At 42.1% G+C, this 24,858-nt stretch overlaps 1 protein-coding gene across 3 annotated transcripts in view; it reads left to right on the top strand.

The window, feature by feature from the left end:
- LOC108702319 (voltage-dependent T-type calcium channel subunit alpha-1H-like) overlaps positions 1–24,858 on the top strand; it is a 164,424-nt gene that overhangs the window by 108,390 nt on the left and 31,176 nt on the right. For 2 of the 3 annotated variants that reach the window (XM_041577896.1, XM_041577894.1), the window contains exons 14-23: positions 1,328–1,536; positions 3,849–4,283; positions 6,648–6,748; positions 6,881–7,004; positions 7,229–7,297; positions 7,544–7,728; positions 11,377–11,503; positions 11,913–12,038; positions 13,937–14,026; positions 15,894–16,107. In XM_041577896.1, coding sequence (XP_041433830.1) covers positions 1,328–1,536; positions 3,849–4,283; positions 6,648–6,748; positions 6,881–7,004; positions 7,229–7,297; positions 7,544–7,728; positions 11,377–11,503; positions 11,913–12,038; positions 13,937–14,026; positions 15,894–16,107 — 1,680 coding nt within the window. The remainder of the gene's footprint in view (positions 1–1,327; positions 1,537–3,848; positions 4,284–6,647; positions 6,749–6,880; positions 7,005–7,228; positions 7,298–7,543; positions 7,729–11,376; positions 11,504–11,912; positions 12,039–13,936; positions 14,027–15,893; positions 16,108–24,858) is intronic. The other variant, XM_041577897.1, reaches the window with a different exon arrangement.

The raw sequence follows: 24,858 nt of genomic DNA, 5'->3' as shown, positions 1-24,858 counted from the left end.
AGATAGATAGATAGATAGATAGATAGATAGATAGATAGACATGAATATAACCCATTATTAGGGATGGGCGAATTTGACTCGTTTCATTTCGCCAAAAAGCGAAATGTCGCTGACACCCATTAAAGTCTATAGGCGTCAAAAAAAATTGTCAGGCGGCGACGCACAACGCCATACAAGTCTATGGGCGGCATTTTTGCGGTGAATCAAGGCGGAAAAATTCGCCCATCCCTACCAATTATGCAGGTGGAACTGATTCCATGGGGCACTAAAGGGCAAATTTTCACCTGCGTAGGCTTCGCCACACTTTGCGCAGGTGCTAATTTGCTACCAATACGCTGATTCACTAAAGTGCAAAGTTGAGTCTGAGAAGACGAATGCTGGCGAAGTTTTGCTGACATAAATTCGTCAGCAGGAGCATTTCATAGCGAACTTTCGCTAATGTTCCTTTCTGCCTAGCAAAACTTTGTTAGTACACTTACACTTAGGACAATTTGAATAAGGCGGGTAAATATAGGTCATATATATGTCTTTATTGGTGCAAATGCTTGAAGTGGCCACTTATTATTACAAATGTCCAAGGAAGCAAAATAAAGACAAAAGAGATCCTCTAATGCCCTAGACATGAGCCCACCCTAAAACAAATGTGGCACGCCCCTCAAATGGTTAAAACAAAAATATTTGACAGTTACAACTTTTTAACACAATCCCACTTTTTTTTTAATTTTTATAAGTTTTCGGGCTACAGGATATGATGTCACTGACATAAGATTGAGGAAGATGTAACTTCATCTTATCAGTTCGCCAGGTCTAACCTGGTGAAGGACAAAATTGCAGTTTAGAAGGCGCACACCCAAAAACAAATGCTGAGGTGCTGATACCTAGGGGGGCCGCCCAAAAGAAGCCTCCTGATATGTATCAACTCAAAAAATTTAAGGATTGCACACTCAGTCTTATAAATACAAAAAAATAATTTTATTAGACAGGTCGCCCTACGCGTTTCGACCACATGAGTGGTCTTCATCAGGGGCCAAATATTATACAATTACAAAAAAGTATAAAAAGGAAGAAGGAAACTCTGGCAAAAGTGGTAACTTAATGGAAAAGTCGCACTTTAGTGAATTTGCGGAGTAACGATTGTTCGCCAGAGCAAAAATTCTCCCGGCGAAAGGGCACAAAACTTTGCTACCTCTCTCACTACTGAAATTGTCCTCTATACCTGTTAGTAAATTGGCAATGTCCCTGCGGATGGTATTTCTGGCAAATTTTCGCTACCTATGGCCATTTCGCCCTTTAGTGAATCTACCCCATTGTGTGTTTCTTCCCCCAGAACTAAAGATGTACTCCCTCGCAGTAACACCAAACGGGCATCTCGACCCTCGAAGTTCCATGCCCCCTCCTATAATCATGCGCACAGCCGCCACCCCAATGCCCACACCAAAGAGCTCCCCTTGCATGGATTCATCTCATCCATTTGGTGATTCAAGGAGGGAAAGTAACGTCTCGATGGACCCATCAATCTGCGATCAGAAGTCTTTGGTGAGTTTGGGATTTGTTCAGTACATTCAGTATATTTCTATATTCATTATTTGCTTGGGTGTTTTAAAAGGCTGATGAATTGATTCTTTTAACTTCAGCCGCTGCTTTGCTACATGACCTTTCTATTTTCTGTCTGTATGTTGATAACAATATAGAAGCTAACCCCCACTTACAGAAATAAGTATATCTTCCATATGAATACATAGTAGATGATGCTGTCTATTCATCTTGTAGACATAACAATCTCACTTCTACCCACCCATACCATCTGATTAGTCCTGTGTGCCACCAGCTTATTTACCTAAGGTTAAGAGAGCATACAAATGCATGAATGCATATAAATGTTGTCTAAGTGCAACACTTTGCATGCAAACGTTACCTTTCAATTACATGGATTATTATTAATTAAGAGGCAACATCTTACTTCTCCTGCCACTTCCTCAGCAAACAGCTCCTGCTTCCATTTGCTACGGTGATTAACAAGATGGATTACACATTAGTCGGTACTACAAGGCTTGTCATAAATTGCCACTGTTGTTGAAAAACACATTTAATTCAATCACTTAGTTTTCACTTTGCATCTGAATAGGCGTTAATAGAAAACCTCTATGCCGTTTTCTTGACCTTTCCAAGCAAATTGCAGTCTTGGAAGGATGGTATTTTGTGTTGATAGCAACGGGGAGGAGAAATTGTGCCCAAATCCAAATTATGTAACCTGACTTTGTGCAAACTTTAGGGAAGGTAATTTGGTAATAGTTTTAATGTAAAGCCTGGTACACCCAACGAGATTCACGAAAGCTCCACCACACTTCGCTCCACTTCGCCAGGCTTAAAATTGCTACCACTACGCTAATTCACTAAAAGGCAAAGTTGCGTCTCTGTAGTTAAAGTTAATTAGTCACCGCAAGAATTTCATAGCGAACTTTCACTAATATTCGTTCCTGCCTAACTTAGTTCAATTTCAATAGGGCGGGAACACATATATGTCTTTATTAGAGATGTTGGTGCACAGGGGCGATCCTGGCCCCTCCGCCACCGGAGGCAGCAGCAGTTGCTGCTGCCCCCCCTCCCCCTGAAATTCACTCTTAAAGTACCAGGAGCAGTATTTTTGCTGCCCCTGGTACCTAGTGGGGCGCTGCCGCCTGAGGCGAGAGCCTCAACTCGCCTCATTGGCGAAGCACCCCTGTTGGTGCAAATGCTTGAAGTGGCCACGTATTATTACAAATGTACAAGGAAGCAAAATAAAAACAAAAGAGATCCTCTAGGGCCCTAGACATAAACCCACCCTAAAACAAATGGGGCATGCTCCTCAAATTGGTAAAAAAAAAATGAACACATAAATTTTTAATAGTTAGGCAATCCCGCTTTAAAATATGAAAAAACACCAGCGTTTTTTAGAACTTCTATGACATTTCGGTGTACAGGATATGATGTCACTGACATAAGATTGAGGAGGATGTAACTTCATCTCATCGTATATCTAGTATAGGTCAATCTAAAAAAAAAAAAAAATCTCATTGGTTGCCATGTTCAGATACAAAGGAGATACGGTTCAGATGTAAAATTTGCACTTTAGTGAGTAACGATCGTTCGCCTGAGCAAAAATGATAGGGCAAGTAAAAGGTCTTTTGCTTATGAATTGTCTTCTACACCTGTTAGTAAATTGGTGATGTCCTTGTGGATTGTATTTCTGGTGAGTTTCCGATAGCGATGGCCATTTCGCTCTTGTCCTGTGGTTTTAGTAAACATTGGCTGTGAGCTATCCCTGCTGCCTAATGCAGTCCTTGCTCTCACCCTGAGACATATCTGAACAATTCCGTATGAGATGTGGTTACATTTTGAGTTGGACAGATGCAAAAGGCTACCAACTCTAATACCAATATTAACCATCAGTGAATCCAACCGGCTCTATTTACCTTCATTCCTCAGTAATTTGATGTGACATTTTGCAGTGGGCCATTTTAATGTAGCTTATTTTGGCCAAGAGCAAAGTCAAAATTCTTACTGCCGGGTATTGCCATGGAGAACGTCATCTTGGCCAGAATAACAACAAGGCAGATGGAAGTGCTCATCAAGGCTTCTTAAAAATCTGATTGACAGAGTTCAGATCTGGGGAACATAGGACAGATCAGATGATTAACAAGTTGAGGTGACTAAAAGTCTTGCGAGCAGGCATAAGGGTCCAACATTCTAATATTGCTGTGCTGCCTCTTGACCCTTTCTTGTTAATTCCTCTATCCATTTAATTCTGAAAAGTATAGCTTCTTTCACCTTTGTGTGCTAAATTGGTACTTCCTTCCTTCTTTCTTCAGACCAGTCTACGCAGCACACCTTGTACCCCTTGGGGCACTTACAGCAACTGGGGGAGCCGTCGCTCAAGCTGGAACAGTCTGGGAAGAGCTCCAAGCATCAAAAAAAAGAGCCAGTCAGGGGAAAGGGAGTCCTTACTCTCTGGTGAAGGAAAGGGAAGCACAGATGATGACTCCGATGACTGCAAGTCAAGCCCAGTGACAAGGGTATCTCTCCATCGCAGGGCAGGTTCTCTGGACACGAGAGGTTCTTTGGATATCCCCGATTTCCTGCAGGTGCCCACATTACGTCATTCCCTAAGTGTCAGCCCTTTGGCCATGGTTCCCTCGGATTATCAAGACTGCAATGGGAAAATGATGCACGTGCCCAGTGATCTGTTTGTGCGGGTGGAGAAACATAGGGAGGACCCGTTGGATTATGAAGACGACATAGAAGACGTGAGTCTGTTTTCCATTAAGTGTGTATGTTTCTGTTTAAAAAGAAAACCATCCTTGCTTGAGTTTTGATCTGATTAAGCCACTCCCCTGCCTAACTTTTTTCTGGAATGCTCAATCCACTTGCTCCACCACAAAAATCTGGTAGCCACAATTCAAACCATACTTTGATCTACTCCATAAAGTAGATCAGTGATCCACAACCAGTAGCTCGTGAGCAACATGTTGCTCTCCAACCCTTTGGATGTTGCTCCCAGTGGTCTCAAAGCAGGTGCTTATTTTTGAATTCCAGGCTTGGAGGCAAATTTTAGTTGTATAAAAACCAGGTGCACTGCCAAACAGAGCCTCAATGTAGGTTGACAATCCACATAGGGGCTACTAAATGGCCAATCACAGCACTTATTTGGCACCCCAAGAACATTTTTCATGCTAGTGTTGCTCCCCAACTCCTTTTACTTCTGAATGTTGCTCACAGGTTCAAAAGGTTGGGGATCCCTGAAGTAGATGATCCATGATCTAGCACCAAAAGAACTTTTGATGAACCCTGGCCCTAGTGGGACACCATAGAAATGATACCTATGAGATTTAGCACTACATGCATTTGTTGTAATAGTGTGCCCTCCATGTCCGGTTCTCTGCTGGGCCCTAGGTGTTCCAGTATGAATTGAATGGTAACTTTAGTACTAGTAAAGTTGGCATTCTAAGAACATCTGGCCATCTCATCGGTAGATTACTTATAATTCCATATAGGGGTTGGGTGGCTGATGGATTTTTGGATAACGTGTTTTAATGAGCAGGAAGATAAACAAATTCACCCTCTGTTAATAAGGCTTACCGAAAGAGACATGACTATAGCATGAACAGATTATAGAAAGAGTTTATCTGATATAATCCTTCCAACGGTGCACTGTGTTTTTAATTAACATGGTGTAACTGCCGTGCTAACGATCCCTGTGGGAAGCTGAATACATAAAGCTGTATACAGACCCTTTCTTCCTGCAATACTATCCTCATCTTTGCATCTCATTAATGCTAACGGATTTTCCTATTGCACAAAACATTTTGCAATTACATTTTATATGCAGATACAGTTAACGTTCAAGTCCTTTATCTTGATATCACGGTGATAAGAGTTATGGTAATTACAGCGGATTTTAACAGTAGCTATTGTGGCTAATTAGCTCAGTTAAAGGCAAACTTATCCTTTTTTTAATGGGTGTAATGGAAATATACTAATATTTCAGCTGGAGAGCATTTCTTTGATTCATACATCTTTTAAACTCGTCAACTTCTCTGTTAACCCCTGTTCAATAGGTGACCTGTATTTAATCTTGGGTATGTGGGTTCTGGTATGCAAATGACCACATAAAGCAGAAGGAATCTTGGGAAGGAAAACTAGTTTCACTCCTAAATGTTCCAATCTCATGGAACACCCCATTGAATAAATCTCTTCCACTGAGTTTTAAAGCACAGCAAGTGCATTGCTGATCAGATCCGAACTGCAAACCAGTTTTAGCTTTCTTTAGGCTTTTCTGGTCAATCTAAAGATACGTCAGGGATTTGGATCCCAATGATAAGCAAGCCATGATTCAAAGGGGCAAATTTACTAAGATTCGTAGTTGCGCCAGGCGTAACTTCGCTGCACTTCGCCACACTTCGCCAGGCGCAGTTTTGCCAGCGCTCCGCAAATTCACTAAAATCCGAAGTTGCGCTCAGGGGTAGTGTAAGGTTGCGAAGTTGCGCTAGCGTTGATTCACTAAGCGAAGCTAAGTTACGCTAGCGATGGTTAATTTGCATACGGCGCCAAATTCAAATTTCAATGGAGGAATATGTAGCAGCACTACAAATGCCTGGGAAACCTTCAAAACATCAAATAACATTTTTATTTTGCCCTACACATGTGCCCACTGTATAGTTAAGTTGCCATGAGTTAGGAAATGTAGGGGGGAAGGAGGGGAGAGCCCAAAAAAATATTTCGATCTTTTTCAGCCTATCACCCATAATATAGAAAAAACGCCAGTGTTTTTGGGACTTAGAAAAAATCTGACCTTTTTTTGAAGCAATCCCTATCTACTCTATTGCGCTTCGCCTGGTCTGAGTTGGCGAAGGAAGTCTAGTGTAAAAGGTAGCGTTCAGAAAAATGCGCGCGTTAGTGAATTTGCGTAGTTACGCCCGTTGCGCAAATTCACCAGTCGTAAGGGTGCGAAGTAACACTAGCGAATTTACGCCAGCGTTCGTTAGTGAATTTGCGAAGTAACGAAAATGCCCAACGCTAGCGAATGGATGCTAGTGTTAGGCGCTTCGGCGCTTAGTGAATTTGCCCCATAGACTCAAGCTTTACATTTCAACCATTCATTGTCTTTTCAGAGTTACTGTTTCCGGATTCGAAAGATATTGGAGCCATACAAACCTACATGGTGTAAGACGCATGAAGACTGGTCCCTCTACATGTTCTCGCCTCAAAACCAGTAAGGCACATTCCTATAAAACCATCAACATTATCATCTTTTAATTGAATTATGATGCCAAATGCTAGTAACTGCTTTGGTTTACATAATAATGTATGACTATCCTTTTAATACTCTTCTTTCTTGGAAAAGGTTCCGAATGATGTGCCAAAAAGTCATTGCCCACAAGATGTTTGACCACGTGGTTCTTGTCTTTATCTTCTTAAATTGCATCACCATTGCACTTGAACGACCTGACATTGACTCCAATAGCCTGGTATGCTTCCTCAGATTTGATTTCTTTCTAAATTAAACCTATCTTATGAAGTTGGGTGAGATACTAGACCTAGCTCTTAACTGATAGATAGGGGGCAATAAAGATAGAGAATAGCTCTTTCTATTAAAAGAAAAGACTGCTGGTGCTGCTTCTCCAGATACAGTATTTCATAATTGTTTCAAACAAAGCTAGTATGGCTTCATATATCATTCTTCTTGTTTCAGGAACGGATATTCTTAAGTGTCTCCAACTACATCTTTACTGCAATCTTTGTTTTAGAAATGACAATCAAGGTAATAGTTTTGTCTCATTGTTTGGATTTTTTGTTTGGATTGCTTGATATTAAAATAGCACACTAGCAGATATTAAACGTTGCACTTGTTATTAGAAGCCAATGTCCTGTTTAAGGTTTTCCATGAAAATTGCTGTCTTTTGCCCTCTTCCTGACTGGTGCATTTAAAATGAAGGAAATAGTGGGTACCAGTTTTTATGTAAGGCCTAAAATGAAGCCTAAGTGCTGACTCTGTTAATCACTGTAGGTGGTGGCCCTGGGCTTCGTCTCCGGGGAGAACACTTACCTGCAAAGCAGTTGGAACGTGCTTGATGGGGTTCTCGTCTTTGTTTCCATCATCGATATCATCGTGTCTCTTGCCTCTGCCGGGGGGGCAAAGATTCTTGGAATCTTGCGGGTACTGAGGCTGTTGCGGACTCTGCGCCCACTTAGGTAATTTATGTTGAAATAAAGTTGTATGCAAAAATTAAAGGAACACTACAATGGAAGCAATGGATACACTGAATGTAGACTACTCAATGTCTGACAGCTGCCTACTTTGGGAATGTAGGAATTAATGGGATTGAATCTAACCTTAAACAGATAGGATAAAAAATGCATGCCCATCACACACATATATATATATATAGGCTTTCCAAGTGGTTTTGTTTTTCTATATGTGCCTGATGATTGATGTGTTTCTGGGGACATTGTTATCCTATACTGCAGGGGTCCCCAAACTTTTTTACTTGTGAGCCACACACAGATGGAAAGAAACACAGACATGAAAAAGTCCATGGGGATGTCAAATAAGAGCTGTGATTGGCTGTTTGGTAGCCCCTATGTGGACTGGTAGCCTACATGAGGCTCTGTTTTAGCTACCAAAGCATTTTATTGCCAATAGATTTGTCGCAATATTGCAAGCTATTACACTACATTTATTCTGCAGAATGTTTTACCATACCTGAGTAAACAGCTCTAGAAACTCTCTAGAAGCCATATCAGCTTGGTGTGACATCACTTCCTGCCTGAGTCTCTCGCTGTTCACTCATAGCTCTGGGCTCAGATTACAGCAGGGAGGGGAGGAGGGAGTGAGGGGGAAAAGGGAGGAGGGAGAGAGGAGCAAACTGAGCATGCTCAAGCCCTAGCCCTGGAGGTTTAAGATGAAAACAGGAAGTCTGAAACAGATTACACAATGAGTACACAATAGAAGGAAAGAAATGCTGTGTTTCTTTTGACAGAGGACTCAGAGCAGCATTAATTTGAAGGTTTAGTGGTGTATTTATATAAACCTTTCTGATAAAGCTTACATAATTTTAGCCTTTCCTTCTCCTTTAAATAGTTTTTTGTCCTCATATTCTGGGGGTGGCAGGCCCTCGCCATTTGTTACTGGGGCCCACAGCAAAATCAGTTAAGGGCCCCTTAAACTTATACTAGTTATCAGTTATTGTCCCACTGGACAAAACTCGTTGGATCCCTATTTCAGTTGCGTCTAGTTGAAAGTGAGTCAGTAATGGAGAGAGACTGCACTTCTACAGTATCACTGTGGCACAGGTGCACTGCTGGTTTCCACTACCTAATAACATGTTGTAAGCATTTTTCCTTTCCTGGCACCAGCGCTCCTCCTCCTCTAATAGGATTCTTCATCCCTGCATTGTATAGTGACATAACGCATGTAATTTTATTGTCAGGGGCGAGACATGCCTCTCAGCCAGACCTTTCTGCACTACACTAATGTCAATTTGTTAGCATCAAGCTTCCTATCCACTAAAGTGAGTAGCAGGGGCTGCCACGTCGGAAGAAATATGCTTTTAATGTTTCCAGGAGAAACATGTCTTGTGGAACATGAAAAGTAATTGAATTATTAATGTGATCGGGTATGGGGGGTATTTAAAGGGCCAGTCATGCCTAATTAAGCATAAGTTCTTATATACATATCACTAAAATATAGAGAGAGGGTGGAACATCACTCAAAGAAGGCAGTGTCATTCTGTGGCTACTAAAGCAAATTAAGTTCTGTCTTGCATAAAAAAGGGCATTAACTCAAGAGATGAAAACATAATTCTGCCTCTTTATAGGTCCCTGGTGAGGCCTCATCTGGAGTATGGGGGCAGTTTTGGACTCCAGTCCTTAAGAGGGATATAAATGAGCTGGAGAGAGTGCAGAGACTAAGTGCAACTATACTGGTTAGAGGGAGGGAAGAGTTAAATTATGAGGGGAGACTGTCAAGGTTGGGGTTGTTTTCTCTGGAAAAAAGGCGATTGCGAGGGGACACGATTACACTTTACAAGTACATTAGAGGACATTATAGACAAATAGCAGGGGACCTTTTTACCCATAAAGTGGATCACCGTACCAGAGGCCTCCCCTTTAGACTAGAAGAAAAGAACTTTCATTTGAAGCAACGTAGGGGGTTCTTCACAGTCAGGACAGTGAGGTTGTGGAATGCACTGCCGGGTGATGTTGTGATGCTGATTCAGTTAATGACTATAAGAGGGACTTGCATGATTTTTTGGACAGACATAATATCAAAGGCTATTGTGATACTAAACTCTATAGTTAATATAGGTATGGGTATATAGAATTTAATTAAACGTAGGGAGGGGTGTGTGTATGGATGCTGGGTTTTCATTTGGAGGGGTTGAACTTGATGGACTTTGTCTTTTTTCAACCCAATTTAACTATGTAACTAACTATGTAAATGGCAGAAGTGACAATACCTTTATCATTGCAAAAGACAGAGACAACCAGTATAATAAAGCAGGAATTCAACTGTGTTTTAGTTACAGCAGTTTTTTTCCACAAACAGGGACTTTTCTGTTCAGCCTCTGGCTGTCATAGAGTTGTAGTCTAACAACAGTTAAAGGAGTAGGAAAGGTTAAAGTTAAGTACACTTTATCAGAAAGGTCTATATAAATACACCAGTATACCCTCAAAGTAGGGATGCACTGACTCGAGGATTTGGTTCAGGATTTGGCCAGGATTCGACCTTTTTTAGCAGGATCCGGATTCGGCCAAATCCTTCTGCCTGGCCGAACTGAATCCGAATGCTAATTTGCATATGCAAATTAGAGCGGAGAGGGAAATCACGTGACTTTTTGTCACAAAACAAGGAATTAAAAAATGTTTCCCCTTCCCACATCTAATTTGCATATGCAAATTAGGATTGGATTCAGTTTGATTGCCACCCACAAAAGGGGGTGCAAGGTCAGCCCAAAACCGTCCGACCCATGGGTTAATCCGTGGGTCCCGCTGGTATTGGGCTGAGCATTAGTGGCAACCCTAACTGTAAACTCCACTGGGGCAGGGACTGATGGAAAGTATAATCACTGTAATGTGCTGTGGTATATTTGGCAGTAATAATAAGGCATCATTGTATATGGTGCATTGCACAGTGGCAGATAAACCCTTACCCCCGCCTCGCCACCCCTGTATTTAATAAACTCCCAACATATATTTCCCTTCCCTTGACTGGGGTTTCATTTGATATAAAAACACTGAGCATATATAAATCAGCACTGGCATCTCCTGGAGTTGTTAAAATGTTTGTTCCCAAACCCACGGAGAGTGACGTCGGTTCAATGGAGAAACAGGGAAAACATCACACTCGCAATGTGACTAATGTGCCTGAGCAACTGCCATCATCCACGGCAGAGACAGAGTACTTTTGTATACTCAGGGGACAGTTGGATCATTCACCCCACAAAACCCTGATGTAAAAGAGCATTCCTGTCCCTCTGAGATGTTAGAGGCTGCACTGAGTTAAGATTTGTTCCTAATGATTGTGACCTTGGCTTGTCCGGGCCACCGTGGGCCTGGGAGTGGGGCAGTGGAAGTATTATTAGCTTCTAGTTACACAATGTTGTATTCAAAACTAGAGCTGACCTACAGCTGCTATTGAATTGTCATCATGCAATGTTCTGATGAGTGAAGCATGCTGGGAGTCGTAGGGTAACAAAAAGTGAAGACTGCGTATTAGATAGAAGAGGAGGATCTCAACATCCATGGGAATGGGTGCAAAATTTGCCACCGTGTTTCTCTCCATAGTACATCACAAACCAATAACACGCACCCATAATTAATGACTTTTTCCCTTCCCAGGGTTATCAGCCGAGCCCCAGGCCTGAAGCTGGTGGTTGAGACTCTCATCACCTCACTGAGGCCCATTGGCAACATCGTCCTTATCTGCTGCGCTTTCTTCATCATCTTTGGCATTCTTGGAGTACAGGTAATAATAGGGAGGAGAAGGGGACGCATTTTGGGGAAAGGTTGCATGAAGCAATGAAGGTTGGGTGTGTTTGTTTGGTGAGGTGCAAGATCAGTAGGAAAGTCTATGCTAATGCATTAAAAGCTTTGTAGCACTGAAGGCAAGGGGTACCTTAGACAAGAACATCTCAGCTAATGGGAGATAGGAGGTAGGGTCTTTGTCAATATATAGGGAATATTATCCATCCCTAAAACTCACACCCATGCTCACTTGCACCCCCTAGCCCTACAAAGAGTATCCATGAGATGCATAAGGATTCACCAATGAATGCACCACAGTTTGAGGTGAAACTAAAGGTGCTTGGGTGTATTTTAACTTCTGTATCATGTGTCTATACTCTATATGGTCTTTATGATCTTCTTTGTTGCAGCTTTTCAAAGGCAAGTTCTACTACTGTGAAGGACTAGAAACACGGAACATCACCAACAGGTCAGAGTGCACCCGGGCCCGTTACAAGTGGGTGCGGCGCAAGTACAATTTTGATAACCTGGGCCAGGTAGGTAGTAACACTGACAGCTGCTCTAGAACTAAAATGACCGAGAGCTACCATGTAGGGGAGACTCATTTGGATCCATAGGAACTAGGAGTTCTGGGTGACCATAGAGTTTCACAAGAAAAGGCAAGCAGGTTTTGAAGTGGATGTTACAAAACAAAATGGTTATCTGGCCCCTCTACTCACCACCTCACTTTATCAGCTTAAATCTCCTCCCCTTTTATACCTGCCTTGAGCCAAGGGGAGGGTGTTGAAAACAACCCTCCCCTTGGCTCAAGGCAGCAACACCTAGCCCCAAGAACAAATCGGGGCAGATTTATCAAGGGTCAAATTGCAAAATCGAATTTTGAATTCAAATTTTTGTTTTTTTCTTTGGCCAAAACTGTCAGATTCGACTAGGGAACTGTTAAAATTCGATTCGAGTTTTTTTAAAAATTCGAGTTTCAAGATTTATCATACACTGGCCCTTTAAGAACTCAAATTCGACTATCCGACGCCTAAAACCTGTCGAGTTGCTGTTTTAGTCAATGGAAGGCATCCTGGGATCAATTCGAAGCTGTTTGCAGCCTTCCTGACATTCAGGTTCGGAGAAAAAACACGAATCGAGTTTTTAACACTCAAACCAAATTTGATTCGAATTCGATTCGAGTTTTCTGGCCAATCCTATTCACCTGTGTTGTGAAAATTCGATTTTTTTTTTATAAATTTCGATTGGTCGAATTTCTAGTTCATGGGAGTTTTTAAAAACTCACATGAGCTTGAAATTTGACCTTTGATAAATGTGCCTCTAGGTAAAAGAATTGCAGACTTCTGTTTTGAAGTGAATGTTTGTGGACCGTTGCGGTGGGAACCCAGGGCTGCCAACAAGTAAAATGGGGCCCCAGCAAATGAATGCCCCATTTACACAAAGTCACAATCCTGATCTACCCCAGCCACTCCCTGTTGAAAAATAACAGACAGATATTGTTCAGGGCAAATTTACTAAAGGGCGAACTGACTAACTAAATTCGCCAGCGTGACGTTATTTCTGTACTTCGCTGATTTACTAATGGTCGCTGGCGTAACTTCACTAGCGAAGGAGATAGACTCTAGTCTCTTTGCTCCCTAACGCCTGGCAAATTTGCGCTCTGACGTATGGACGTAACTACGCAACTTCACTAAGATGCGCATTTTGCTGAACATTACTTCTTGTACCAGACTTGCCTTCGCCACCTCAGATCAGATGAAGTGCGATAGAGTTGATAGGACTTCCTCAAAAAACAGTTGAAATTTTTTCCCAAAAAACGCTGGCGACTTTTCCTTTTTAAGCCTGAAAAATATTGTACATTTTTTTGGGGGTAACCGGGTTCCCCCCCTACATTTCCTAACATAGGGCACATAAACTATACACTGGGCTCATGTGTAGGGCAATATAACAACTCTATTTTATTAAGGTTTCCCGGCTTGTGTAGTGTAATGTATTTGCTGCAACATATACGTCCATTCAACTTTAACTTTCCGCCGTATGCAAATTAGGCAGCGCTATTGCAACTTCGCTTTGCTTCGCTTGGTGCAGTAACATTAGCGCAACTTTGCTCCCTGGACGCAACTAGGGATTTAAGTGAATTCGAGCTGTCCTGGAGAATCTACACCTGGTGAAGTGTTGCGCTGTGAGCGAAGCCGTCCCTTCCAGTGGATGTTACTTAATGCAGGGAGGGTCTATTGTTGCTAAGCAACGTGATGTCATGTTTGACCTGTAACCCTGTGTGATTTTCTTCCTCTTCCTGTGTATTATATAGCAGAACATCTTTTCACTGCTTTTGCCTCCAATTTGGAATTTAATTTTAATTACTGTGATTTATCATTTTTATCTGGGGGCATAAGATCCTGATATTCATGACATGTTCCTGTCTCTCCCCAAGGCACTGATGTCGCTCTTTGTCCTCTCCTCCAAAGATGGTTGGGTGAATATCATGTACGACGGCCTGGATGCTGTTGCCACAGATGTTCAGGTAACAAAGGTGTCTCTTTTAAAGGGGAACTATTTTGAAAATGGAAATGTAATAGTAGCTTCATTGTACTGACATAAGAAACTTTCTAAATACAATCAAATAAAAATTCTCTACTGTTTCTGAAATAATCAAGTTTATCTTCACTATCCCTCTCTCAGCATCTGTTTCTCTTCATTCAGGAGTTGGGTGTCAGATGAATGATCCAATATATCTTATTGGGGGGCTCCTTTTGCCTAGAAGATGTATTAGAGCTCACTTTATTAAAATCACCAGACATCGTGTCTCTCTACATGCAGAATTTGTGCAAAAGGCAGTTATTTTGTTAGATTTTGTTTGTACTGGAATCAGTTATTTGAGTGAGCTCTAATGATGCCTGGTGAATTTAACAGAGTGAGCTCTAATACATCTTCTAGGCAAAAGGAGACCCTCCTGTAAGATATATTGGATCATTCATCTGACACCCAACTGCTGCATGAAGATAGAAACAGAATCAGAAACAGATGCTGAGAGAGGAATAGTGAAGATAAACTTGATTATTTCAGAAACAATGCAGAATATTTAATTGATTGTATTTAGAAAGTTTCTTACTTCAGTATGAGGAAGCTTATATTAAATTTTCATTTTCGCGATAGTTCCCCTTTAACCCATTCCTGCCTGCTGCTTTATGATGGCACGTGTACTGTAGCTGCGTGAGTCACAGGTTGAGCGTAATTCTGACCTCCCAGGGTAGAAATCTCTATTGTGAGTCATTCACATCCATTTTGTTGGTTGCGGTTGGACAAACACGTGTGTGTATCAGTGTGACAGTGCTTCGGAGAAGAATAACAATAGAGTGTTTGTGGCTTTGTGCTTTACCACTGCAGAGTTATTATGTTTCCTATATAAATGGTACCAACAGCCTCAGTTATTCGCAAAGTCTATTTGCCTCGTGTTTCTCCAACCAGAGAGTCAAGCAGAACACGGCGGATGTGATCTGGAAAGGGCACACTATTAAAGGAACAGTTCAGTGTAAAAATAAAAACTGGGTAAATAGATAGGCTGTGCAAAATAAAATAAAAAAAATAATATATAAATCTAATATAGTTAGTTAATCAAAAATGTAATGTATAAAGGCTGGAGTGACTGGATGTGTAACATAATAGCCAGAACACTACTTCTTGCTTTTCAGATCTCTAACTCTGAGTTAGTAAGGTTCAGGATTCGGCCAGGATTCGGCCTTTTTCAGCAGGATTCGGCCCAATCCTTCTGCCAGGCCAAACCGAATCCAAATCCTAATTTGCATATTCAAATTAGGGGCGGGGAGGTAAATCGTGTGACTTTTTGTCACAAAACAAGGAAGTAAAAAATGTTTTACCCTTCCCACCCCTAATTTGCATATGTAAATTAGGATTCGGATTCGGTTCGGTATTCAGCCGAATCTTTCACCATGGATTCGGGGGTTTGGCGAATCCAAAAAAGTGGATTCGGTGCATCCCTACTTGAAGGGGGGCCACATGGGACATAACTGTTCAGTGTGTTTGAAATTGATTCTTAGCATCCAGCTCAGATTCAAAAGCAACAGTTATGACCCATGTGCCCTCAAGTCTCTGATTGGTTACTGGCTGGTAACCAATCAGTGGAAACCAAGAGAGCTGAAAAGCAGGAAGTAGTGTTGGCATTATAGTCTGTGTAAGTGGGCACCATAGATTATTCATGGCACTAAAAGGGTCAAAGCAAATAATATGGTACCTCCCTTTAATGATTTATGGGTCTTAGATACATAATAGTAACATGGGGTGAGTTTAGCAGTGGATTGACCCTGCTTAACAACTTTGTTCCTCCTATATCGCAAATGTAAATTTTTTTTCCCCATTTCTTGTCGCCACAGCCAGTCAAAAACCACAACCCATGGATGCTTCTGTTCTTCATCTCCTTCCTCCTCATCGTCAGCTTCTTCGTGCTCAACATGTTCGTAGGGGTGGTGGTAGAGAACTTCCACAAGTGCCGTCAACACCAAGAGGCAGAAGAGGCCCGGCTCAGGGAGGAGAAACGCCTCCGCCGCCTGGAGAAAAAGCGCAGGAGTAAGGCGTTGTATATGTCTGGTCGGTAGAATGTTTTCAAAGGAATTTTTCTGAGCTCTGCCTGCTGCCAAGATAGAACCATCTCCAGTAGCACCGGCATAGACTCCATTGGATAAGAATTTTGAGATGAAAAAAGGGGCGCAGTGGTAGAGTTGCTTCCTTAGGATCAACATATAGAAATGAAAGACCCTTTATATTGGTCGGCCCTATAAAATGGCTTAATAGTTCACATGCCACTTTGTTCCTAAATTCTTCACTTACTGTAATTATATAAATATAAATATATGGCATGTAACCATACACATGCACTAACTTCATTACGCCCACTTAATTTACCCATGGATTATGGGTAATGTAATTGTCACTGCATTCAGGTTAGCATTATTTGTGGCTGAATGCAGAAGGAGAACCAAATTAGAACATTTTGGCACCCACCACCCACGTCATTCCAGGCCTTTGCTGATCCATACCCTTCTCTGCTGCCTTTTCCTCTCAAACATCATGTAGTGCTAGTAGTATTTAGAAGTCGGCGCATGTATTTGCACGCAAAGTTGCATGAGGAATGTAGGATGAGAAGAGAGTGATACAGACCAAAAAAAGCTAATAACTTGACGTGTAATTATCTATAGTCTATACCAAGGACTGTCGGGGCAGGTGAGTTTCCAGATTCAGAGGGGATGGAAACAGGGGTGGCAGCTGTAAGCTCTACAGCAGTGATCCCCAACCAGTAGCTCGTGAGTAACATGTTGCTCTCCAAACCCTTGGATGTTGCTCCCAGTGGCCTCAAAGCAGGAGCTTATTTTTGAATTCCAGGCAAGTTTTGGTTGTATACCAGGTGCACTGCCAAACAGAGTCTCAATGTAGGCTGACAATCCACATAGAGGCTACCAAATGGCCAATCACAGCACTTTTCATGCTTGTGTTGCTCCCCAAATCTTTTTTCTTCTGAATGTTGCTCACGGGTTCAAGATGGCCAACTGCAGGGCAAGGTACTAGGGATGCACCTAATCCAGGATTCGGTTCTGGATTCGGCCAGGATTCCGCCGAATCCTTCTGCCTGGCCGAACCAAATCCACATCCTAATTTGCATATGCAAATTAGGGGCGGAGATGTAAACCGCATGACTTTTTGTCACAAAACAAGGAAGTAAAAAATGTTTTCCCCTTCCCATCTGTAATTTGCTTATGCAAATTTGGATTCGGATTCTGTTCCGTATTTGGCAAAAACTTTCCCGAATGTTTCGGATTTGGTACATTCCTACAAGGTACAACAATAAAGCATGCTATACATGGGCTGTGTCGGACTGGCCCACAGGGATAAAAGGAAAACTCCCGGTGGGCCCAGGTGTCAGTGGCCCCTCATGCTGCTAAACATTTGGCCTATTTCATGGCTATTCCCTATTTCTATGAGAACAAAGAGGCTTAATAGATGGAATAATAGATTATAGTATGTAAAGAAAACAAACTAGGAGAATAGAGGTTGATTGAGGAGATGAAGAATATTAGAACTGAGAGTGGGCCCCTGGTCTAAGGTTTTACGGTGGGCCCCTGATCTAAGGTTTTTGTGTGGGCCAATGGTATTCCAGTCCGACACTGTACATGGGCCTATAAAAGAGTATTCTTCCAACAGGTCTGAATTGGGCCACAGTAAGATTCTATCATTAGCCCAGAGGTCCAAGTGATGGGATCAGTGTGATTTAGCCAAATGTACTGTATGAAGGGGTCAAAATGGGCAAGCTGTTACTTTAAAGGATAAGTAAACCTTAAAAATAAGTGAATGTAAAATCTAAGCACTTCTGCTATGTACATTCATTATTTATTTATTTTTACATTTCAAGATATTAAAGGATTCATGTACTGTTAACATAAATTCATTTTGTTACAACAGCGCCACCTGCTGGTCATTTTCTGACCATTCTGACCACCAAATAGTCAAGGAAGTTGTCAGGAGAAATGATATGATAATGAATGTACATTGCAAAAGTACTTAGAATAGCACCCTCATCAGTTTTACATTCACTTATTTGAAAAGATTTACTTATCCTTTAACACTGTCAAGGGGTTATTTACAATACCTGGCGTTCAAGTGCTAGAGCACTAAGGTGCGCAGATGTGGGCTGCACCTCCTGACACTCCTTAACTCCCCCTGCCCATCACTCTTGGATGGAGAGCTCGAGACATGCTGTAGATCTGTGCACTCCAAAAAGAAGCTCAGAGGCTTACGGCTACTTACACAATGGAAACTGCAAAAAAGTAAAGGCCACATTTGCCATTTTTTTGCACTTTAAAGACTGCATGGTGCATTGTGTAAGTAGCCGCAGAGACCTGTAGGATGCCCCTTGAATTGAGCACTGTAAATTGTTAACTGACCTGTGCCCTCTTCCAGTCTAATGTTCCCTAGGTACTAGTCCTTGCCTCTCCGTCTCGGCGGTCGATTGGCACATGTGCAAATTGTATACTTCACATGCACCAATTGCTTTCGGGTATCCCCACCCCTATTGGATATAACCAGGGAGAATCTGGTGGCCATGGGGGTATTTTCTGCAAGTTTTAGAGTTTTTCGAATATACTCACCATTCAACTGGTAGGTTATTTAACAAAAAAATTTGAATGGCTTATATTCAATCGAATGGTTCCGAATTGTATTCGTATTCGATTAACAGGCTATTAACATCTCCAAATGGCTCAGCGGACCTCTTCCATTGACTTGTACATGAACTCGGCAGGTTTGACGTGGCGAATATTTAAATTAGGGCTGCTTCCACGGTCGAGGCGTGATAAATCTGGGAGATTACAATTTGAATGTGGGAATTTTGATATTCGAAAATTCGAATTCAAATTTGAATTTACTACTTGACCCTTGATAAATCTGCCCCTTAATGTACCATATAAAACTGGCATCTGAGGCGCGGTTACTCGAGTGCCTATATGGTAAAGACAGCCCTGCCCCTTTCATTGCTGGAGGCCATTCATTTAACTTCATTTTTAATGTGTAGGTCATTCTTTATATATTGGGTAGGGCCAGGAGAATGGGAGAGGGGCTGGCCCGGCAGGGGCCCATAAAGGCCGGGGCCCACCGGATTTTTTCCCGGTGTCCCGTCAGGCCAGTCCGACCCTGTTCCTGCCATAACTAAAGACCATCTGCACCTTGTGCCAGATTTTGAATCCAGTGCAAGATGCAGAATGCTGACATGCAATAAGTAATAGGAAAGTGCATTAACCCTGAGGGGATCAGTTTTGCATCCCTTATTTCCCCCCTATAGTTTTCAATTTTTATTCTAGTAAAATTGATCTGGAATGATATAAAAATATGTATTGAAAAGATATGTGCTGAAGAAAGCTTGTCCCGAGGGGTCAGTGCAAGGACACCCTTCAGTAGGGCAGAGTCCGTAGAAGAGTCTACACACAAGGCTGCTGACTGGGGGATTGTATCTCGGCTCACAAGAGGCTCCAGCTCATTAAAGAGAAGAAGTTGGAGATTTAATGGATTGGGACTTCTGCAGTCGCAAAAAGAAAAAGCAGCCTGAGGGCATCTTAAAAAGAAGCTATCTTCACATTTATTTCATGCCGTGCGCCCGGATGCAGCTAATGGGTAATGGTATTTCAAATAACTTGCTGGGCTCACATAAAAGTCTGGATTTAAAGGCACATAAGGCGCTGACCCAAGCAAGGGCAAGGACTGAGCTTGTCAGTGAGAGTACTAAAGAATGTATTTGTGTTTGGTTTAAAGGAGAAGGAAAGTCATTTCACACTTGGGGGTGCAAAATGTTAGGCACCCTCAAGTGAATGTATTTACTTACCTGAAACCCCGGGCTGGTGCTCCTATCAGCAGAAAACTGCACCGGCCCGGGGTTATACCAGTGAGCACCACTGAGCGATCTTCTTCCGGCTCCTTCTTTCTTCAAATTTCCCGGGGCAGACGCATGGGCAGTAGAATGAAATAGCCGACTTTTTAGTTAAAGAAGAAAGAAGCTGGAAGAGGATCGCTCCGTGCTGCTCACTGGAATAACCCCAGCCGGTGCAGTTTTCTGCCCGGGGTTTCAGGTAAGTAAATATATTCACTTGGTGGTGCCTAACATTTGGCACCCCCAAGTGTGAAACGACTTTCCTTCTCCTTTAAACACCATGGTTATATGTCTTCTCCATGAAAAAGGTGTTGGTATAATGGCCCCACCAGGCTTCCATCCACAGCCAGGCCACGAAGTCTTAACACCCAGGTTGCCCGGTGCCACCACACTGATACCAGCACCTCATGACCTCATATATAGGCAAGGTGTAAAGATGTGTTTCTTTTGGGAATTAGGCTTTTCAGCTGGGGTATAACTACAGGAGAAAGCAAACATGAAAGTGCTGGGGGCCTAGGAGGTGTAAGTGGGTCTAGTGGGGCACTGACCAATCAGAAACCTCGTGAATAGTGATGGCCGAATATGACCCGTTTTGCTTTGCCGAAAATTCACGAAACCGTGATAATTCTCCCATTGCATTGAAGTCTATGGGTGACAAATATTTTTGGACACAAAAATGACAGCCATCGACTCCAATGGGTAAAAAAAATTGCTGTGTGTCAAAAAAAATTTTGTTGTGCCGCCTCCGCCGGAATTTTGTTAACCATTGGAGTCTATGCCCGTCATTTTCGTGCCAAAACATGGCAGAAAAATTTTGCTCATCACTACTTATCTTATACTCAAACTTTAGGGGCGCCTAACCCAACTTGCTCCAAAAGTACTTATAAGCCACTTCCAGTTAGAGTCCTCTTTAGAATGTGTTATTACCCCCAGCCATAATACGCAAGGGCTTTCATATTTGCTCAGCACAGCAGAGGGGTAATGCAGACTGACACAAATGTTGGACTTGTGAAATAAGAAAGCAACTCTGGCAATCCTGTCGCACCGCATCAACCTGTAGATTAAATGTTATACTGTATATGGCAGTATGTTTTTCATCGGCTGGGCAATTCTTATTAACCTGTGCTCTTTCAGGCTTGGCTTTGCCCAAATCTCAGCAACAACAACAGATAAAGTGTAGTTTGCTGGGAGTTGTTACACCTAATTGAAAATCTTTGTGCCAAATACCCCCCAGAGGATCCAACTGGATAATGATACAAAATACAAACCCTAATTTTCGTAGGCATTGTTGTAGTTGTATAGTAGTTTATGCTCACACACACCTACTGATTCAGAGTTGATTTGGCCAACCTTCTAAACTGTTACAAACTGATACTTTCATTGATACATTTCTCAGCCACAGCATAGAAACACCAGCAACTAAAATATCACATTTTAAAAGTTGCCCTGTGACCGAGCTCAGGAGCATGCTCAGTAGGGGCTGAAGCTGCTGCTGAGAAATGTACCAACTAGTGTATAGGCATGTAACTATTTAGGGTGCCAGCAACATGGTTTACTGAGCCACCACACTGGGAAATATTAGGGCATAACAAATCTAATGTAAAAAGGTTTTGCTATAGAAAAACTGTAAAAAAAATATATAATATGGAAAATAGTCTTTATTGGCTGTGTACTTTGCAAACACAGTGAAGGGCCCTTAAATCATGAAAAGTAACCAGGAGACTGGCTTAATTTTTTAACCAACTTTACAGCCAGGTTAAGAGAGATGTATGTTAGATTTGGTACATGCTTTGTCCTATGTTTGTGGAGCTATCTGTGTGTCTTGGCCCAGAGTAGGAATGTGGAATCATGTGTCAAGTCACAGCTTCCGTAGCAAACCATAGCTTATGTTTTGGCTGCTAATTGTAACAAATTGGACCTCTAAAATGTCACAGATGATCTATCTACTGCTGGCTAAAATCTAATCAGTGATTGGTTGCTACGGGTTGAGGTCCAGGTGTGTATCTGCCCATTGTTGATAAATGACTTGCTGCAGGATAGTAGTAGTGAGATAATAGTCTCTGGGAAGGGAGTGTGACTGTGGGATAGCAGGTATAGTAGGGAGAGATGGTGCCTATAGTAACAGTGGGATAATAGTCTCTGGGAAGGGAGTGTGACTGTGGGATAGCAGATATAGTAGGGAGAGATGGTGCCTATAGTAACAGTGGATAATAGTCTCTGGGAAGGGAGTGTGACTGTGGGATAGCAGGTATAGTAGGGAGAGATGGTGCCTATAGTAACAGTGGGATAATAGTCTCTGGGAAGGGAGTGTGACTGTGGGATAGCAGATATAGTAGGGAGAGATGGTGCCTATAGTAACAGTGGATAATAGTCTCTGGGAAGGGAGTGTGACTGTGGGATAGCAGGTATAGTAGGGAGAGATGGTGCCTATAGTAACAGTGGATAATAGTCTCTGGGAATATGACTATGAAGATTTTCATTCATCCAGGTCATAGTATATCTAGTATAGGTCAATCTAAAAACAACTGGACTTGCTGAGTAATCAATGAAGACGTTTCACTACTCATCCGAGCAGCTTCTTCAGTTCAACTGACTGGTGTGGGAAGTTCTCGGCATATAAACTCTTCCACTAATCCATTTACAATGGCACATGAAGAGTTACAATGTGCCATTGTAAATGGATTAGTGGAAGAGTTTATATGCCGAGAACTTCCCACACCAGTCAGTTGAACTGAAGAAGCTGCTCGGATGAGTAGTGAAACGTCTTCATTGATTACTCAGCAAGTCCAGTTGTTTTTAGATTGACCTATACTAGATAGTCTCTGGGAAGGGAGTGTGACTGTGGGATAGCAGGTATAGTAGGGAGAGATGGTGCCTATAGTAACAGTGGGATAATAGTCTCTGGGAAGGGAGTGTGACTGTGGGATAGCAGGTATAGTACTAACAGTGGGATAATAGTCTCTGGTATAGCAGGTATAGTAGGGAGAGATGGTGCCTATAGTAACATTGGATAATAGTCTCCAAGAAAGGACTGTGGCTGTTGGGTTACAAGAACAGTAGCATGAGAATGTAGAGCATTGAGTTTCCCCACTAATGAGTATAGCTTTGGGTGGCTTTATATGGGAGGGGGGGCTTTTATAATGTGAAACTACTCACCAACAATATTTAAAATGGATGGGCTCTTATGGTGACACCGAGGTCAGCTCTGCTGCTTTGCAAACTTGGGTTTGATTCCAGCCAGGACACTATCTGCAAGGGCTTTGTATGTTCTCCCCATGTCAGCATGGATTTCCACAGGGTACTCCAGATTTCCTACCACACTCCGGTTCATTGGATCCCGATAAAATTGACCACAGAATGTGATAGGGACATTTGCTTGTAAGCGCCACTGGGCCAGGGACAACAGATGTTGACACTATATAAATAGAGGATGATAATAAGATACTTGGCTGCTGCCTTAGAGCGTGCTGCCTGTGATAAGCTTTGCATGGTGCGCTTAATAGCCTGCATGAGTGTATAATACAGCAGGATGGCCATCTGATCTTGGTATCCAAGAGCCTAGGGAATTAAGTCTATTAGTGGGAGCCTTGATCAGTCAGTGGTTTTAATATTTCATAACATGGAGCCTGTTGGTACAGGAACTGCTTTTCATTGGGGTGCCGTCAACAAGGGCCTGCCATGTTTTTTGCCCAGATCAGATGACCATTCTACACATGTCTGATGTTGCTTATATGATTAACCGATTATTTCCTGCCTCGCTATAGAGTTACAGAACATGTGTCGCAGTTACGGGGCTGAAACATATTTTGCTTGTATTAGCGTGAAGCTTTTTAGGCAACTCAGAGACAAAAACAAAAATCTAACTTTAAGGTTGTCCGTGGTAGGCACAATTCATCTGGCACCAGCGATCCATTTATTTATACCAGAAGCTGACATAGTTACATAGTTAAATCATGTTGAAAAAAGACAAAGTCCATCAAGTCCAACCCCTCCAAATGAAAACCTAGCATCCATACACACACCCCTCCCTACTTTCACATAAATTCTATATACCCATATCTATACTAACTATAGAGTTTAGTATCACAATAGCCTTTGATATTATGTCTGTCCAAAAAATCATCCAAGTCCCTCTTATAGTCATTAACTGAATCAGCATCACAACATCACCCGGCAGTGCATTCCACAACCTCACTGTCCTGACTGTGAAGAACCCCCTACGTTGCTTCAAATGAAAGTTCTTTTCTTCTAGTCTAAAGGGGAGGCCTCTGGTACGGTGATCCACTTTATGGGTAAAAAGGTCCCCTGCTATTTGTCTATAATGTCCTCTAATGTACTTGTAAAGTGTAATCATGTCCCCTCGCAAGCGCCTTTTTTCCAGAGAAAACAACCCCAACCTTGACAGTCTCCCCTCATAATTTAACTCTTCCCTCCCTCTAACCAGTTTAGTTGCACTTAGTCTCTGCACTCTCTCCAGCTCATTTATATCCCTCTTAAGGACTGGAGTCCAAAACTGCACCCATACTCCAGATGAGGCCTCACCAGGGACCTATAAAGAGGCAGAATTATGTTTTAATCCCTTGAGTTAATGCCCTTTTTTATACAAGACAAAACTTTATTTGCTTTAGTAGCCACAGAATGACACTGCCCAGAATTAGACAACTTGTTATTTACAAAAACCCCTAGATCCTTCTCATTTAAGGAAACTCCCAACACACTGCCATTTAGTGTATAACTTGCATTTATATTATTTTTGCCAAAGCGCATAACCTGCATTTATCAACATTGAACCTCATTTTCCAGTTTGCTGCCCAGTTTCCCAACTTAGACAAATCACTCTGCAAAGTGGCAGCATCCTGCATGGAACCTATAGTTCTGCACAATTTAGTATCATCTGCAAAAATAGAAACAGAACTTTCAATGCCCAC

The sequence above is a fragment of the Xenopus laevis genome, chromosome 9_10S, assembly GCF_017654675.1.
Source record: "Xenopus laevis strain J_2021 chromosome 9_10S, Xenopus_laevis_v10.1, whole genome shotgun sequence".
NCBI classification, from domain to species: Eukaryota; Metazoa; Chordata; class Amphibia; order Anura; family Pipidae; genus Xenopus; species Xenopus laevis.
Note: the sequence above shows the minus strand (reverse complement) of the source record. Positions and strands in the feature narration are given on the sequence as shown.